This window comes from Patella vulgata, chromosome 2 (assembly GCF_932274485.2).
Source record: "Patella vulgata chromosome 2, xgPatVulg1.2, whole genome shotgun sequence".
In the NCBI taxonomy this organism is placed as follows: Eukaryota; Metazoa; Mollusca; class Gastropoda; family Patellidae; genus Patella; species Patella vulgata.
The window spans coordinates 11,336,328-11,354,482 of record NC_065880.2 but is presented as its reverse complement, the minus strand read 5'-3'; the positions used below and the strand labels follow the sequence as shown (position 1 = coordinate 11,354,482).

The 18,155-nt window shown below is 35.8% G+C and overlaps 1 protein-coding gene across 3 annotated transcripts in view; it reads right to left on the bottom strand.

Annotated features, from left to right (window-relative positions):
- Positions 1-17,971, bottom strand: part of LOC126809709 (uncharacterized) — a 35,724-nt gene extending 17,753 nt beyond the window's left edge. The window contains exons 1-12 of one of the 3 annotated variants that reach the window (XM_050534444.2): positions 17,851-17,971; positions 14,999-15,296; positions 12,526-14,342; positions 11,109-11,250; positions 10,354-10,497; positions 9,058-9,146; positions 8,647-8,699; positions 7,062-7,395; positions 5,389-5,579; positions 4,031-4,205; positions 2,201-2,389; positions 1,274-1,649 (exon numbers count right to left, since the gene is read on the bottom strand). In XM_050534444.2, coding sequence (XP_050390401.2) covers positions 1,274-1,649; positions 2,201-2,389; positions 4,031-4,205; positions 5,389-5,579; positions 7,062-7,395; positions 8,647-8,699; positions 9,058-9,146; positions 10,354-10,497; positions 11,109-11,250; positions 12,526-14,342; positions 14,999-15,296; positions 17,851-17,866 — 3,824 coding nt within the window. In that variant the 5' untranslated portion in view covers positions 17,867-17,971. The remainder of the gene's footprint in view (positions 1-1,273; positions 1,650-2,200; positions 2,390-4,030; positions 4,206-5,388; positions 5,580-7,061; positions 7,396-8,646; positions 8,700-9,057; positions 9,147-10,353; positions 10,498-11,108; positions 11,251-12,525; positions 14,343-14,998; positions 15,297-17,850) is intronic. The other 2 variants (XM_050534445.2, XM_050534446.2) reach the window with 2 other exon arrangements.
- Positions 17,972-18,155: the final 184 nt, after the last annotated feature.

Here is an 18,155-nt window from a genome sequence, read left to right as displayed (position 1 = left end):
GAGAGAGAGAGAGAGAAATGGTGTTTATCGTCCACTGGATACAAACTAGCTAATTTTGGGATTAACATATAGTTAAATTATATTGCAATAATTCGCTTGCGGGTAGGGGTCTTTAGCAGTGGGAGGAAACCGGAAGAACTGGAGAAAACCCACCAGGTTGACCAGGCAACACAAACTAGGTCATTTCAGGATCAACTTATGGTCAATTTTATTTCAAAAATTCGCTTGCGCGTATGGGTCTTCCCAGAGAGAGAGAGAGGGTTTAAAGAGGTTGGACAGGGTACCCTACAGGGGAATCGAAACCACGCCAGTTGACTCATTGATAGACCTTATGATACAGCATGCAGTGATAACCATTCGGCCATCCATCCCCCCCTAGATTAGTAGAAGTTAGACAAGTTAGTAAATCTGTGCACCTGATGGATCAAGGGCTGATGAAGGTTGAGACAGTAGACAAGAACAGACCATGTTCACTGGGGATTATTCCACAATCTATTTTATTGTAGAATAAAATGTTTCAAGATCACTAAATCCAGCAATTTACCTTGAAGACAATTATCTTGAAATGAAATGGGTTTTAACGTCCTACTCTTCTGCACCTAACCTGGGCTAATGAAGACGGGCATACACCATACAGTGTGCTATGAGGGAAATTTTGCCCGGGCAGCGGCGCTACGGCCTACTCTTATATCGAATTCCAACTGCCAAGGGATCTTTTACGTGCACGCCAATGTGTACACGGGACCTCGGTTTTCCGTCCCATCCGAATGACTAGGCAGCTGTCCTTGTTAGGCCCTCCGTACTGCATCACTGACAAGGGGAAACCACGCGGGGAAATCGAGATGAACTTTCTCGGCCAATGCAGGGATCAGACACCCGACCTCCAGGCTACCGAGACATCGCCTTACCCACTTAGCCACGTGATCCCCCAAATTATCTTGATATAACAAACAATGTTTGAAACTTATATTAATAGCTATCTAACAAAACCTTCTAAATAAGTTGTGTGAAATTTTTTCCAGAAGATGCAATGAAAACAAGCCTGGAAATAAGGCACCTGTCACTGACAATGTCAGGCACAGATTCAGGCTTTTTCAGGCACAAAACCTCTGGTGCCTGTCATTTTTTCCAGCACTGATTTGTCTTTTTTATTGATATTATTAATACATGTCCGGTACTAAGTTGAAAATGTCATTAGTGCCTGACATTTTGTCAGGTATATCTAAAACCGTTAATTCCAGGCCTGACAATGATAAAGTACATTTTAACTTACTTCTCCAATGGTCCAGTAAATGTTACTCTAGGAGGAGACGGGGAACACGATTCTTCTCTTATTTCAGCGTTCTCAAAATTGTCCATTTCATCTCGATGATATTCTTGTTCATCACCATGACTTGATGTATCTCTAATATTCTGGATCGATGGCGGTACCGGAGGATCTTTATTCATCGTTAAACCAACCTGTGCCTGCATTGCCGGTGTCAAGGGTGTGGTTTGTAATAAAAGCATGTTAGCTTCTTCATGTGTTAGTTCTTGATAATAACTAGGACCGGCCTTGTTCACTATTTGATAATGCTGTATAATCTGTTTCACTGATTTCGGATCTTCTAACGTATCAAATATAATCACACAATATTTTAGTTTTTTATCTGAAAAACGAAATGTTCTTTGAAGTCAATCACCATAATAAGTCACAACATGAGTATGGAAATTCATGGAAATAGCCCTTTAATAAAAATTGTTCCATATAAAAAATGTGTACGGTCATTCTATGTGTGTGTACAATATACATATCAATTTATCGCATTTTTGTTAAAGAGAGAGAGAGAAATAGGTTATTTCCCAGACTAACATATGGTTCAATTTTATTTCAATAATTTGCTTGCACTTAGGGATCTTTAGCAGTGGGAGGAAACTGGAGGACCAAGAGAAATCACACGAGGTTGGATAGACGACCCTATTCCTTGACATGTACAACCAAGGAATCGAAACCGTACTAGTTGACTCAATGACAGACCTTATGATGCAGCATGCATGTGCTAACCATTCGGCCATCCAACCCCTATAGTTTTGTTAAAGAAAATGTTTTGAAAAAATAAACCATAAAAAAGCGGAATCACATTAAAAACAAGAAAAAACAGAATTTGTCTAAGATCAATAACATTCATATTTCAGATATTAAATTTTTATCTACACTCACCTTGACTATCTGGATCAAAATTTGAACGCTGGTTCGCTTTCATTTTCAGTTTTTCTCGTAATTTAACTCCTCCTGCTGTTGTTAGCTCTAAAAACATGACTACAACAGGAGGATTTAAATGTCCTTGACAACTAACAATATCTAACGTATCTATTTCAATACGACATTTATGATTACCCTTTCTTTCACCTGAAACATATAATTATATGGCTTATTATGTTTTACACCTAACCATACTGTTCCTTAAACATACATTATGCAAGAGCTAAATCTGCCTATTGCAGGTCTTTCTTTAGGCCTGAAATGTTATCTAAATTATCAATTAGACATTAATTAACTTATCCAGACCATAATCAACTCTTGATGTCAATGCTAGCCTGTGATATAAACTGGATTAGGATCTCATATGCTGTTCATGATTTAATCATGAAATGGATAATTGAGACTATGTTTTATATTCTACCGACTTTAGTAATGATGATCGAGGCTAGATCGAAAATTCAATCGCTAAAATCTTGGTTTAGAGTGGATCAATTTGACTGAAATTTTCAGCATATTCCCTTTACATTATCTAGTTTTTAACTATTATAGTGAGAACTGCCAGCTCTTTATCTAATCTCCCATAATGTATCTTTAAATATCTGATTTAGTTGTACAGCTGATCAATAGTGATATATCATATTCAGGTCATACATTTAATATGTCAACAAGACAGATAAAAAAACACAACACAATTTATATGAAAAACAATCACTGATTTATACTCATATACATGTAGCACGTTTCTAAAAGTATCCTTTCATCATTGTTTTCTATATAAATTGTGTTGTGTTTTTTAATGTACTAATGTGAGACAGATGTTCTAACCTTTACACATGTAGCTGTATTGTGATACATATAAAAAACATATCCAGATCATAAATTTACTAAACCAATAATGAGACAGATGTTCCTATCTCTATACATGTAGCTGAATTATACAGTGGAATCTGTATTAAGCAGCCACTCAAGGAAATTGTAATGACTGACCGCTTAACGGGAGTGACCTCTGAATAAAATGTCAGTGTTTGTTAGTGCTGACATCAATTAAATATTACGCTTGGATGCACCGGGAGCAAACACCAATGCTTGCATCGGTAAATGTGGCCATCGCTGAAACCTGGTTGGAACGAAATTTTTTCGACTCGGATCTCTGATGTAACTTCTGTAAACTTGTCATTTTGTCACAACATTGATACTACTATCTACCATTGAGATGTATTCGCTGATCAAAAATGTACATGTCCAAAAAAACAAACCATCGTTGAATTTGTCACCGATTTTCAGGGGGTGTAACTCTATATGTAATATAGGAGGCGCTAAAACTTCTGTTTAGCAACAAAGTAGCAATGGAAAATAGATACTAGATGATTGTGACAAAACTCGGCTTATAGGTACTTATAGTTTATTCAATCAGTATCAAATAATGTTTCGTTATGTGTAAAAACAATGATCACGGTTTGTCATTAATTAACAGATAATCTCAGGTTTATTCTTATTTTCACAATTCTTTTTAACTAATTTTTGGGGGCCATATAATTAACTATTAATCACGGGATTAGTGGAGGTGCTACGAAGTACGACAAGATGGCAGCAATCAACAATGGTTGTTGAATGGGCGATGTTTTATTAAATTTATAACTAAAACAGTGACCGCTGATTAAAGAGATGAAACAACAGAATTTCTACAGTGGGAATTTATCCTGACTATTAACAAAGAGATGTCGCTGAATAGAAGTGGCTGCTCGTACAGATTCTACTGTATTTCATATATTATACATTTTTACTTACACACAACAGAACAGGAAAAACCTTTATCGGACATCATAACGGGTTCTAAGGGTTTGGATTTCAAAGAACCAATCCTCACACTTCTAGCATTTAACGAAAGTGTACAATCAGTGAGAGGTTCCAAATTTTCTTCTAAAGCAGGAGGCTTGCTCTTTTTTGATTTGACTTTACCATTCTAGAGAAGATAAAACATTATCATAAATTATGCAAGGGCAAAAAGAAATAAAGTGATATAGCATTTTTCTCTATGTTAAACAGGCATTATGTAAGAGCTAAATATGTCTATTGCAAGTCTTTCTTTGGGCCTTAAATGTTATATAAATTATTAATCAGACTTTTATTAACATGGCAAAAAGACAATAATCAACGGAGAAGTGAGACTAAGACTCGAATGACTAGTATGGTGGTGATGACCAATGCACACGTCTTGTCAAAACTACAACCATTGTAACTTCGTTCAAAATAATTTGAATGAAATTTTCAATATATTCATTTTGCATTATCTATTTTTGAAATATTATAGCGAGAACAGCCCCTTTAATATTAAAGAGCAACCCTCAATTTATTCTAGTAACCTGCAGTGTATTAAAATTTATACTAGGGACAGACAGGCAATTCCACTTGTCAGTGGTGCAGAAATGGGATGAAAAACTGTGGTCCAGAGTACACATTGGCGTGCACGTAAAAGATTCCTTGGTAGTTGGAATTCGATATGAGAATAGGCTGTAGCGCCTCTGTCCGGGCAAAATTTCCCCTCATAGGACATTTCGGGACTAACATATGGTTTATTTTTATTTCAATAATTCGCTTGCACGTAGGGGTCTTTAGCAGTGGGAGGAAACCGGAGGACCCGAAGAAAACTCAAAAGGCTGGACAGGCGACCCAACTCCTTGTCACGTACAACTGGGGAATCGAAACCACGCCAGTTGATGCAACAACAGGCCTTATGATACACAAGTTTAAATCATCAGTAATAATATAATATATACATGTACCTGATGGCCTGACGACCCTACTCCATGTCACATACAACCGGGGAATCGAAACCACGCCAGTTGACTCAATGACAGACCTTATGATACAGAGCGCACATGCTAACCATTCGTTCATCCCCTCCCACCCCCATCCCCACAGCAGTATATAATACTAGAAGAATGCCCGGCTTCATTCGGGGGTCATAACCCCGAAACCGGAAGTGGTAGACTAACGCCACCTGGCCTATGTTACTCCCCGGTCCGAGCTACCCCTATACCCCAAATTTCAGACTCGGGGCAGACCTAGTGTAGCCGCCAACCCCGAACAGACAGACAGACAGACAGACAGACAAACGACAGTCACAAATATTAGTATAGATATACCTGATCTTCCATCCTATTTCTTATAGAACCAGACTCTTGTTGACTTGGATTATTTACTTTACTATATGGAAATATCGGAGAATCACATCTACTGTTACTTTGGAAATCTGGTGATGCGTTACTACTTGCTCCAATTGGTAAAGTTTCATTTGAGTTGGAATCCTCTTCATCTGATGATATTGTTATCTTCACTTAAAAAAGAAAATGAATTCAAATAAAATATCATACATCAATAAATGTTTGTCTTGACATGTGAAGAGCCAAGGGGAAGAACGATCTAAGTCACTTTTTCAACAAACTCGAGTTAATGGCACCATCTGGTAGCAAATTGTATAAGCTTTCTGTGAAACAATCGATTTAAGGTAAAAATGATCGAAATCACAAGTCTATCGTACCCTTTATTTGACCTTAATTTGGCTGAAAAGTGCAAGTCAGTTGTTGTACTGGTAATTATGATTCGTATTAAACATCATTTTGAAGTTGTAATTAAACCCACTCGTTCTGTTCGCATCAAGCATTCTCGTCCAAAAGTCTGTTTTGCCTTTTATGCGATAAGACAAAAATGTGACTCAGATCATTCTTCCCCTGGACTCTTCAAGTGTTAAATTATAAGACTTGTTTTAGTTTTTTTTTCTTTGACTTTAACTATCAACACAAAATTCACCATATCTCAGCTTGGGTAAGGCACTGGTTTACTAACTAGGAGACTTCAGGTTTGATCTCAACTCTTAAGTGACCCAGACGTTTGACGTCATAAAACCCACGTCATAATGGTAATCCATGATTAGCAGAACATTTTCAACTAGGTGCCGGACATGTATTAATAATATCAATAAAAAAGACAAATCAGTGCTGGACAAAATGACAGACACCAGAGGTTTTGTGCCTGACAAAGTCTGAATCTGTGTCTGACATTGTCAGTGACAGGTGCCTTATTTCCAGGCTCGAAGATGTCAAACATGAAGTGAAAGTCGCCTGTTTATAAGCGAAGTAACTCGCATTCCGTATTGTTGATATAAGTCGCCGTCGGTACTCAACAGCAACGTTATAGGTGTTGACAAAAGTCGACTAGGGTCAGCTAAGAGTTAATGTTGGCTGAAAAGGTTTCTTAATAATTTCCAACCTAGCTTCCTATTGTCAGTGGTGAATGATGGAGGGGCTAGCAAGGACCAGCATCTAGTCGCTCGGATGGAAAAAAATACACCCCGAGATACTCACTTCATAAAACAAATCAATACATTAAAACTAATAAAAATCAAAGAAATCAAGTGAGTTAAACATACATTATGCAAGAGCTAAATCTGCCTATTGCAGATCTTTCTTTAGGCCTGAAATGTTATCTAAATTATTAACTAGACATTAATTAACTTATCCAGGCCATAATCAATTCTTGATGGCATCGGATTTCTCCGATATTAAATAGATTAGAACAGTTCAACCAGTACGGTGGTTGAAATTATTGCACACATCTTGTCAAACCTTCAAAGACTAATATCTTCGCTCGCAATAGAGTAATTTGAATGAAATTTTCAAATTATTCATTTTACATTATCTATTTTCGAACTATTTTAACAATCTAAATCTTACATCATGTATCTTTAACAAAAAATTGTAATTAAAAAAACTAAATAATTCAGACGTCTGCAATTATAACAATTATAATATATTCTTACCATTATGAAGTTTATTTGGCTTCTGTTTTTTGATTCGCTGACCATATGTAGCACGCACTTTTCTGTTATCAAATTGAACATTTTCTCCCTGAGGTGAATGTAAAGGTTGCCTGTGATTGGATAACTTGGCATATTTATAAGGCTGTGATTGGTCATTCAGTTTATGGCCGTAAAAAGATTTTCTGTCTATCGTGTAATCTGACTGATTGTTCTTTATTTTGTCTACCACATGAACTTTGGCATCGGCTGGCAGTTTACGATAACAACGTTCACATTTGTCTAAATCACTACTAGAATAACCACACGATTTACACGCAGCATACTTCACAACACCCTGAAAACACAAAATATACCCATTATTTACATTTCAACAACATATCATACATACATACATAAGACCCTGAAAACATAAAATATACCCATTATGTACATCTCAACAACATATCATACATTAAATATCACAAATACATAACACCCTGAAAACACAAAATATACTACATAACACCCTGTAAACACAAAACATACTTCATAACACCCTGAAAACATAAAATAATATTTATATTTTTTTTAATAAGCAATATTTTTGTTCAGATTTGTATCCGAATAGGGATTGGGGAACTGGCATAGTCTATATTAAACCCCTCTCATTAATCATATTTCAACATCATATTATCATAAATTTATTATCACATATACATAACACATGGCCCCAGATTTTTTTTACAGACTATTCCACAGAAAACCTGGTAAAACAATTAGAATATTTTGTTATACAATTATTGGAGTCAAAATAGAACATTTCCAATACGAAGAGTAGAAGGCTGCACTACAAATAACAAATAATTAGAAACCCATGAAACCAGAATATGAAAACACCAAGAAAAACTGTAAGCCCAAAAACACGATTCAGTGAATAGATCTGTCTACAGTCACTGTAAAGACACAGACATCAACTAATTCACCTTATAAATGAAATGAAACAGGGTTTAACGTCCTACTGTTCTGCTCTGACTGGGTAAGACATCTTAAAATACAGATACGACGTCTATGTCATCTGTTGATGTTGGAGTACCATTGTTTTAAATAATGATTGGACTCGCATGACGATTTCACTGAAATTTATGAGCGGGAAGCCCTTGTGTAGTATCAAGGTGGCAATAATATAGAATAAACTTATGAGAATATTTTCTATGTCTTGTGGTCAAAGTGATTCATAGTATTATTGGAATTATTGGAGTAGGTTTTAAGTGTAGGATAAAGCATGAGACTGAGGTTATGCTGGGGAACCGAAGTCGAGGACTTTATCTTGCTTAAAAACCATCTAGCCCAGAATAGCCCAGAATTCCCGCAAGAAAAACCTTATATCATGTTTTCTTATGGAAAAAAAACAACCCTCCCCTGGAAGAATAACCTGTTACAGGTTTAAAGAAAAACTTTCAGAAGAATAACCCCAAATTTCCCTGTATATATCCAAAACCTCCCCCGACTTTCAGACCGCAAGTTATTCTGGGCATAGAATATACCCCAAAGATCAAAGAGATTTACCGTTACAGGTTTATATGTCCGTTAAAAACAGAATACTCACATCTAAATGCCGCTTCACTGATGAAGTAGAACCAGAATTAGAAATGTCATTTTCTATAAGAAAAAAAAATATTCACACATCATTTTCACTCAGTATAATGTACAGTAGTAGTTCATAGGACAAACTTGGTTTAATTTTATTTCAATAATTGACTTGCGCATCACTGACAAGGGGAAACCACGTCGGAAAATTTGGATGAACTTTCTCGGCCAATGCAGGGATCGAACACCTGACCTCCAGGTTAGCGAGCAAACGTCTTCACTGCCCAGCCATCATGGCTCCTGTCATCAGTTTATGCCTACAACACCCGACCTCCACACTAGCAAACCAGCGTCTTACCCACTTAGCCACCGTGACCCCCAATAGAGCTAAAGATGTAAGTGGGGAAATGTATTGTCTAAAGTAACATACCAATATATTCTTCATCTTCTTCATCCATCTCATCATCTTCATCTCCATGTGGTGGTGTAGGATGTAGGGGTCGTCTATATTTAATTAAACTAGTTAAACAATAATATTGAAGCCAGATAAATTCATATAAAATCATGCATGCATAAAAATATAAAGTAATAAGAAAATAAAATGAAATAGGGTTTAAAGTCGCCCTGTTCTGCTCCGACTGCGCTAATGAAGACAGGCATATGCCGTGCAGTGTGCTATGACTATGAGGGAAATTTAGTCCCGGCAGCGGCTCTATGGCCTACTCTTATCCCTAATTCCAACTGGCAAGGGATCTTTTACGTGCACACCAATGTGTACACTGGACCTTGGTTTCCGTCCCATCCGAATGACTAGACAGCTGTCCTTGTCAGGTCCTCTGTCCTGCACCACTGTCAAGGGGAAACCATGTCAGAAAATCATGAAGAACTAAAGTATTGAAAGGGAAAAATAATTTATTCAACTGACTAACTAAATTATAGGAACAAGGAAATAAATTAGATATAATACAAAGTGAACAATAAACTATAACACATACTTCTGGAAAAACCAACTACTAGGATATTTGGGCTCGCGTATTTCAAAGATTCTTCAAATGACATCTTGAAGCACAGTTAACTATTCATAACAAAACACAACACAAGATATAACTTGAAAACGTGACCTGTATGTGTTACGAAACATTGTTATTAAATAATAGAGAATTAGTTATATCCATATATACATGTACCTTGTGTTGTGTTTTGTTATGAATGTTTCGAAGAGTATTCTCTCAATGCCAGTACAGTTTTTCTGTGAGTATGCATATTATAGTTTATTGCTCTATCCAATTACTAAATAGCTACATTGTACTAATATATTTAAATATATTTGGCCGATTTCAAAAAGAATTCTCTCAAAGCCAGTACATGTAACTGCTTTTCCGTGAGTATACGTATACCTCTATCCAGAGAGAGAGGGTTTAACATCCACTCGACACAAGATAACAACACAAAACATCAAGAATGTAAATAAAGGGAACAGATTTGAATACGAAACTATCAAAAAAACTCAAAGTTACATGTTTATATTGTACTCAATGTGTGTTTACGAATACCAAAAGAGGGAACAGATGTTAATATTTCTCGCAAATCAGATATTGGTGATTTTGTTATTGTTGAGGAGTGAGAAGTGTAAATAGTTATAAAGCATACAGGCTCCTACTCATATTCCCCCTTTAAAAAAACAAAAATATATTCTTTTTTTTGCGATTGAAAAAGTATGACTCACCTAGCAAGTGAACTCTTGTTAGTATGATGCCACACTCTACCATTTGGAAGTAAATCACCGTCATGATTATTAGGAACTGGAGAGGGCTTCCTATTACTAGCTAGGCTAACCATATTAGAATGTCGTGGAGTAGGCCTAGCAGTTCTAATAGAGAATAAAAAAAAGATAAACTAATTTATAATTTTTTTTTTTTGTTTGAACTAAAACCTTATGTAGGCAATTCAGATAAGATGTTAGCTATAAATGTTTTTAATTTTTAAGGTGAGTAATTAAAAATCCTTTTGGATTTCCATTTAAAGATACATTATGGGAGATTAGATAACGTGTTGGCAGTTCTCACTATAATAATTAAAAACTAGATAATGTAAAGGGAATTTGCTGAAAACTTCATTCAAATTGATCCACTATGAACCGAGAATTAAACGATTGAAATTTCCGCCTAGCCTCTATCATTATTACAAAGTCAGTACAATGAACAGCATAGTCTTGATTATCCATTTAATCATTAAATCGTGAAGGAAAGTTATGCAGTAAATCTGCTCATAATCCACTAAAGATCGCAGGCTAGCGATGCCATCGAGAGTTGAATATGGTCTGGATAGGTTAATTAATGTCTAATTAATAATTTAGATAACATTTCAGGCCTAAAGAAAGACCTGCAATAGGCAGATTTAGCTCTTGAAGAATGCATGTTTAAAGAGATCAATTTACAACAACTGCCATTTTGTAATACACACAAATTTTGAGTAACATACCTGATTGCTTCATCTTGTTCATTTACCATATTAAGGCCAGTAGCATTGCCTTTTAGCGGTGGATCTTTCACCTTACCCTTGGCACCTCCACCTACTATCTTGGAATCTTTCTGAGAATCAGTTAATGCCTCTGATGGTAAAGCTAAAAAAAAAAAGAAAAAAAAAAAAGGAAAGCAACAATTAAATTGAGAATAAAAAAATAACATACATCTAAATTTTCGGCATGTGCTCGAGATCTTCCTAAGTGTGCCGTGAAAATTTGAACAGCACACTAAAAAAAATTTCACCAAAGAAGCCAGCTTTTTGGCTGATATAATTCAAAACCGCGAAATTTTTAACAGGTGTGCCGTTGGCAAAAAAAGGTTGAGAACCACTGATGTAGAGAGAGAAAGAAACGGGGGTATATATATATCATCCACTTTCAGACAGGGCTTCCACTTCAAAATTTTGATAATGCAGGTTAGTTTTTATAACGCATGAAAATTCATATTACATAGGTGTGGTCATACAAGATTTTGGATGGACAGTGTAAAAGGTGACAAAAAACATTGATATGAAAAGTGGGCATATACTTTAAACTGGACACATGCTTAAAACATAAATTAGGCTGGCCTTAAAAATATCTTTGTTTCATCAAACTCGATCCACAATCAAGGAAAAAGCTTGGTAATTCGTTTTTTTGTAAGATAGATTTTTTTTTTTTGACAGCTTGATCTTTTTCTGGGTAGAAACATCCATATGAAAAGTGGGCATATACTTTAAACTGGACACATGCTTAGAACATAAATTAGGCTGGCCTTGAAAATATCTTTGTTTCGTCAAACCCGACCCACAATCAAGGAGAAAGGTCGGTAGGTTGTTTTTTGTGTAAGATTTTTTTTTCGACAGCTTGATCCTTTTCCGGGTAGAAACATTCATCTTCTTCACGTGTGGGTACAGAAATCAATCAATACCGATGACATTGGGATTTTTAGTGAGGCACGACTTGCATGTGATTTACCATGAAATTTAAATGTGAATTTCTTTCAATACATTTTTAACGATCATGCGGCTTGTGTAATTTTACTCGAAAACAGATATTGAAAATTTCGTCATAATTAAAATGACGCTCCACGGGCATTGGGGCAGAATCATTTCGTGGGAATAGTCACGCTTTCTTATGCAACCATTTTGTTGAGAAGTGACACCTATGACACTTTTGTCTAGATTAACCACGTCAATGGTTCGAATAATGTCTAAACCCATTGTAAAGGGATGTAACTCTCATGATATATTTCAAGGTGACAAACAAAATAAAATAAAAAGATCACAGAAAGGTGCAATAAAATAATTTAAGTAGGGGGTAGTTTTAGCTGTTTGGTCGGGTTAGATGAAACAGAGATATTTTTTTAGGCCAGGCTTAGATAACTTTTCATACCTAATGATATATCAAGAGGTGTTGGAACAAATTTCTGGCCATCCCACATGGCATATACATCTCTTCCTTGATTTGATCGAATCAAATAAACCATATTCTGTACTGGACCTTCCCCATCTTTAAACTTTAAATTATTAAACGACAGATTATTGAGAAGATTATTTTTGACTGAAGAATTATTTGGTGTACCATCTTGACTAGAATTATTTGAAAGCATCTGAACATCCAATTTTTTAATAGTTTCATTTGTGTTTGGAGACGATATTGGAATTCCTGACTTAATGTTGGGATTTAGGTTGGAGGGGTTCTCGATTCCTAATCGTTGATTTTGTAATTGAGCTTCTTTCTGTTTTTCAATAGCTTGCTGTATAAATGCTTCTATGGCTGAGTCATCACTACAATCTTCATCGTCATCATAGTATTCCTCCTCTTCATCATCATCATAATACTCCTCACCATGTTGTCCTGGAGGCTGTGAATGATTAGAACCAGAAGGATGTTGCAATTGTGCAATGTTTTTTAGTCGCTGCTGATCATAAAGCTGTTTATGTCTGTTATACTCCTCATCTGTTTCCTCATAGTTTTCATCATCAGCTTCATCATCAATGTACTCTTCATCCATTCCTTCTTCCTGATCAGTAGCAGGTGCTGATGATGGTTTACCAGAAGAATTAGTAATTTCATACGATGGTTTTCTCCCAGTCATTTCTTGAGCTCTTTTATCCGCTGGATTCCCTGCTGCTTTCAAGTCTGATGAGGTTGCATTGTTTTTATTGGGAGCTTGATCCTTTTTTACTGAATTCATTTGCTGCAGTTGGTTTTCTTGACTTCTCATTTGAGCCAACTGTTCTTGACGCGCAATGTGCTGCTGTCGGAGAACAGTCAGCTGTTCTTGAGTTAAATTATCAGGAAATTCTTCATCTTCCTCTTCATCGTAATATTCTTCATCCTCATCATCCATGTAATCAAAACCTTCATCAGAATACTGAGCCATCGCTACTCGGCATAATTCCTCCTTTTCTTCGTGTGTGAGTGGTTTATTTCTAGGTGGATTGTTTCTGTAAGGATTCGGTATCTCGCCTTCTTCATATTCTTGTTTATCATCGTCATATTCATGTCCTTCCTCCTCGTAATATTCCTCCTCTCCTTCTTCACCATAATTATCATTTTCTCCTTCATAGCTCCCATAATTCGCTTCATTTTCAGACTCTTTTTTAACGACTTTATCTGATTCAGTTGCATCCATTGGAGCATCCATTATACATTTGATTCGTCCATCAAGGCCTTTCACAACGTACTGTAAGCGACCATTTGGTCCTTTAACGACTTCCCTGATGGTGTCTTTGTCTTCATTTTCATCGTTTTCATCAACATATTCATCATCAACGAATTCTTCATCTTCGTAATACTCTTCACCATCTTCATAATAATACTGTTCCTGACCTTCACCTGACATGCCAGGATGACCATCACCTGTTTCTAGTAAACCATTATCGGTATACCCGAAGTAACCCTGATCATGTTCCTGCTGACCATCGTTCTCTGGGTAGTCCTCGTAACCCTCACCTTCACCATTTGCACCATCGTACATATCGTAGCCTTCTCCCTCTTCAAAATCCTCCTCTTTATCCAAATATTCATCACCTGCAAGTTCATCTTGTTCAGGAAAATCTTCAGCTTTTACTTCTCCACTTTCCAGTTTGTCATCAACCTCTTTTTTGATACAGACTTCGGGTCCAGTCGTATTTTCTGAGACAAGACTTGGACTCGCATCTGTTTCTCCATTCTTTGCCTCAACCTTGACAGACACCACATCGCTGAAAATATATTTTTAACAAAAATAGATATATTCTCATCACATTAGTGAGATATTTCAATAACTTCAAAGTTTTTACCTGCAAAATCAACAATTAAAATTTATTTCATAATTTTAGGAAACCATATAGTACTGTGGCTTCACTAAAACAACACGGGTGTTGGGGTCCACTGTACAATGCAACAAAGTTCTACATTAGCAGTGAATCTATGACAAAAAACATGTTTCAATCAATTGAGCAGATCTTATTCAATTACACCTAGTTTGCTTGCTTATATAATTACAATGCACCAATCATGCAGGGAACTTAAATGTGGATGTGCTTTGAAGCCTTCGTTATGGCGAATCCCTGACCCCTATATTATATACAGGTATATACTGAGTTCATTATAAAATTATTGGGAGCCATGCTGAACATCATCATTACTTTAACATGTCCTACATGTACATCTCTACTCTAAAGTCTAAACCAAGTCTGTTGTGCGGGAATTCCTAAATTCATTCTATTGCTCTCTTGCTGCGCCAGTATCATCTTCCTGATCCAGTACCCACGTAGATCTACCAGCCCCTGTCCAGCTATAGTTACTCTGTCAAGGGAGTGTTGCTGTTTCTCTTCTCGTAACCAAATATATTATACAATGTATAAAAAAAAATTACTTTTCACTGTTATCTGTTTGTGCAGGTAGCTTCATACTGGGACCAGATGATGGCTTATTACTACCTGTTTCTTCAGATGTCCCACTTGGTTCTCCTCCACTAGTTGACTTTTCTTCAGCAGATATTTTTTTATCGTCTTTACTAAGCTGTGGTGATGATGACTCCATATCTTTTGTACCAACATCAGATTGGGGCCAAAGATCGTCTTTCTCTTCCATTATATGTTTTTGGTCACTGATAGCAGAGTAATCACGCCAAACTCCATGCAAATGAGATTTTTGATCGTTTACACTTGGAGCTAAAGAAGACAAAGAACAAAAATGAAAAGGCCTTCAGGAAATAGCCAGGGCCCTTATTCACGAAAACTTAAACTAAGTTACAACCAAAATTTACTGCAACTTCATTGGATATATGCAAATTGATTTTACTGGTCAGCCAATCGAATTGCAGTATTTCTTAAAATTTCGATTGTATCTTAGTTTAAGTTTTCGTGAATAAGGGCCCTGGTACTTCCATAGTTTGTTTACTGACTTTACAATTAATTTCACAAACAGTCTTGTAAATCATGTACCCATAGACAATGAGGCCACATCACACTGTAATCTGGATATCATTTAATCTTGTGCATCTAATTTAGCACTAATTTCTTTCACATTCATTTAATATCAAAACTTGTTTAAAAATTTGTAAAAATCGTTTAAAATCACCAGAAAGCATCTAATTTGAACTTGTACGAATTATTAAACAACGATATGATATAAACGAACGTGAAAGAAATTAGTGAGTGAGAGAGAGAAATGGGGTTTAACGTCCACTCGACACAAACTAGGTCATTTCGGGACTAACATATGGTTTAATTTTATTTACATAATTCGCTTGCGCGTAGGGGTCTTTAGCAGTGGGAGGAAACCGGAGGACCCGGAGAAAACCGAAAGTGAAAGAAATTAGTGCTAGATAAACAAGATTAAAAGATACCTGGGTTACAGTGTCAGTGTAGGTTACATCTACCAAACATTATAAACAAGAGTTCAAAAGAACTATGTACATCACAGGTGATCTTATCAGACTGCATGCAAAATTTGAGAAAGATCTGCCAATCCATTATGGAGAAAAATATTGATAAAGAAAAGAATTATTAGAAATAAGATACATTATCCCCATGGCAGTTTTCGAGGAGTTCAGTAGCCATTTGTGCAAAATATTTAGTCAGTAGGTCCACACCTCCTGAATCTTAAGATAATTACATTACTTGAATCAACAGTTATTTTATATATATATTAAATTACCGGTAATTACATTAATTTCTCCTTACACTGGAATCTAAATATTAGCCATGTCCAACGTTTACACTATCTAATATTTAAATATTGATTACAAGTAATAAATTATTTTGCTATGACATTTGCCTGGGTGGTGAGCCCAAGTGCTTGCATGAATTCAGTGTATTTTTATTTTAAAAATAATGAAATAAAAATACACTGAATTCATGCAAGCAACTGGGCTCCCCACCCAGGCAAATGTCATAGCAAAATTGGTTATTATCTTTAAGAGTACATGACATTTTGATCTGGCGGCATTTCAGGCTCAAAAAAATATGTCCTCCGCGTTCATGACTGCAGTAGACAAGGCTGGGACTCGAGAATTACTTGAAATAAAAAGTTGAACAGAAAAGTCAATTCAGTTTATAATAAAAATAATAACCTACAAATGATTTTATACAAATAATACGCAGGCGATATTTACCGTTCGTCCTTAAGTACAGCATGTGGACCACACACTGTATAGACCAATAGAGGAACGACAATACATGTTCTTCCAATGTTGATTGTTTACAAAAAGAATCTTTTATAGTGTGTTTCTTTGTATGATAGCAAGAATGTCCAGCTCTTTATCTAAGTGCATCTTTAAAAGCTAATGCCAACGTTTAGGTAGTATGTGAAAAGAAATGTTACAGTTCTTCGATGTTTGAGGCAAAACATGAGTTGTTAATCGGCTACATGTGGATTGCAATTATTCTGTATCACGTTAAAGCATACATGTAGCCTAAGCTTATGCAATTAATCTGTTAAAACATTCTTAATATTGGAATGCCAATCAACACTCAATATGAGACTATTTTATTATAAAAACATCGATGAACTAATCTTGGCTGTGATCCGTCAATAAAGCTGATGTACGGTACTTTCTGACTTACTTAACAGCTGTTCTGACCTGCGAACGAGGTTTCGGACAAAAAATAACTTATGAGTAAATACTAAAACAAGGTACTAAATAAACACAAATTTTCATTTGTTTTATTTATGCATTGTTTATTGTTGTCCGAAACTTCATTATCGAGTCGGAACAGTCATTCAGTAAGTCTGAATTTTGTCCCAGAGTGTGAAATGTTGCGGGATCGAAACGTCATGATACCATTTTAAATGGAGATAGCTTATAGGAGAAATGGTGAAATTAAGGTAAGGTTTGTCATATATGAATATGGTAGTATTTGGAAAACAAAATTTATCATGGGGCAAATTAAATGGCCTAATCCTGCTGTCAAGTAGCCTAATAGTACATGTAGATCTAAATGTTGTGGCTATTAGTTCCCTGGGGCTACACCCAAATTATGCTAGACCTGTATTGCAACAGAAAAACTTTAAAAAACCTTATCTAGCTGTAATAGTAACAGGCCCCACATAGAAATATGTTTAATGTTGTTCCGCATTTTAGTGTTCTATCCTTTCAATGGCAAATAAATAAACCACAGCCACAGGAAAAAATGGCGTACTTTTTCGTGGACCATGTTTACAGACAAATCATTAATATTACAATGCATTTGTTTACAAAAATTGACTAATATAAATAACAACCTTTCAACAGAGACATAGCGTAAACTCCATGCTATCGTAAATTTATAAAAACTATTACTTATTAGTCCAGAAAATATGTCGTGCAGAGACCTCTTCCAAGTCTAATTTTTCTTTAAAATTTCGATTGTCGTAAATAATACCCTAATATAGGATTTTACTTTTGATCATTATTTTACACTAATTTTGACGTTATATTCTAGGGACACATAATTCTTTTAAGATTTATTCTCAGTAAAATGTCCATAGACATGAATTACGATAGTTTGTGATTGTTTGATTGCGACAACCATAGATTTAGCGCCAAT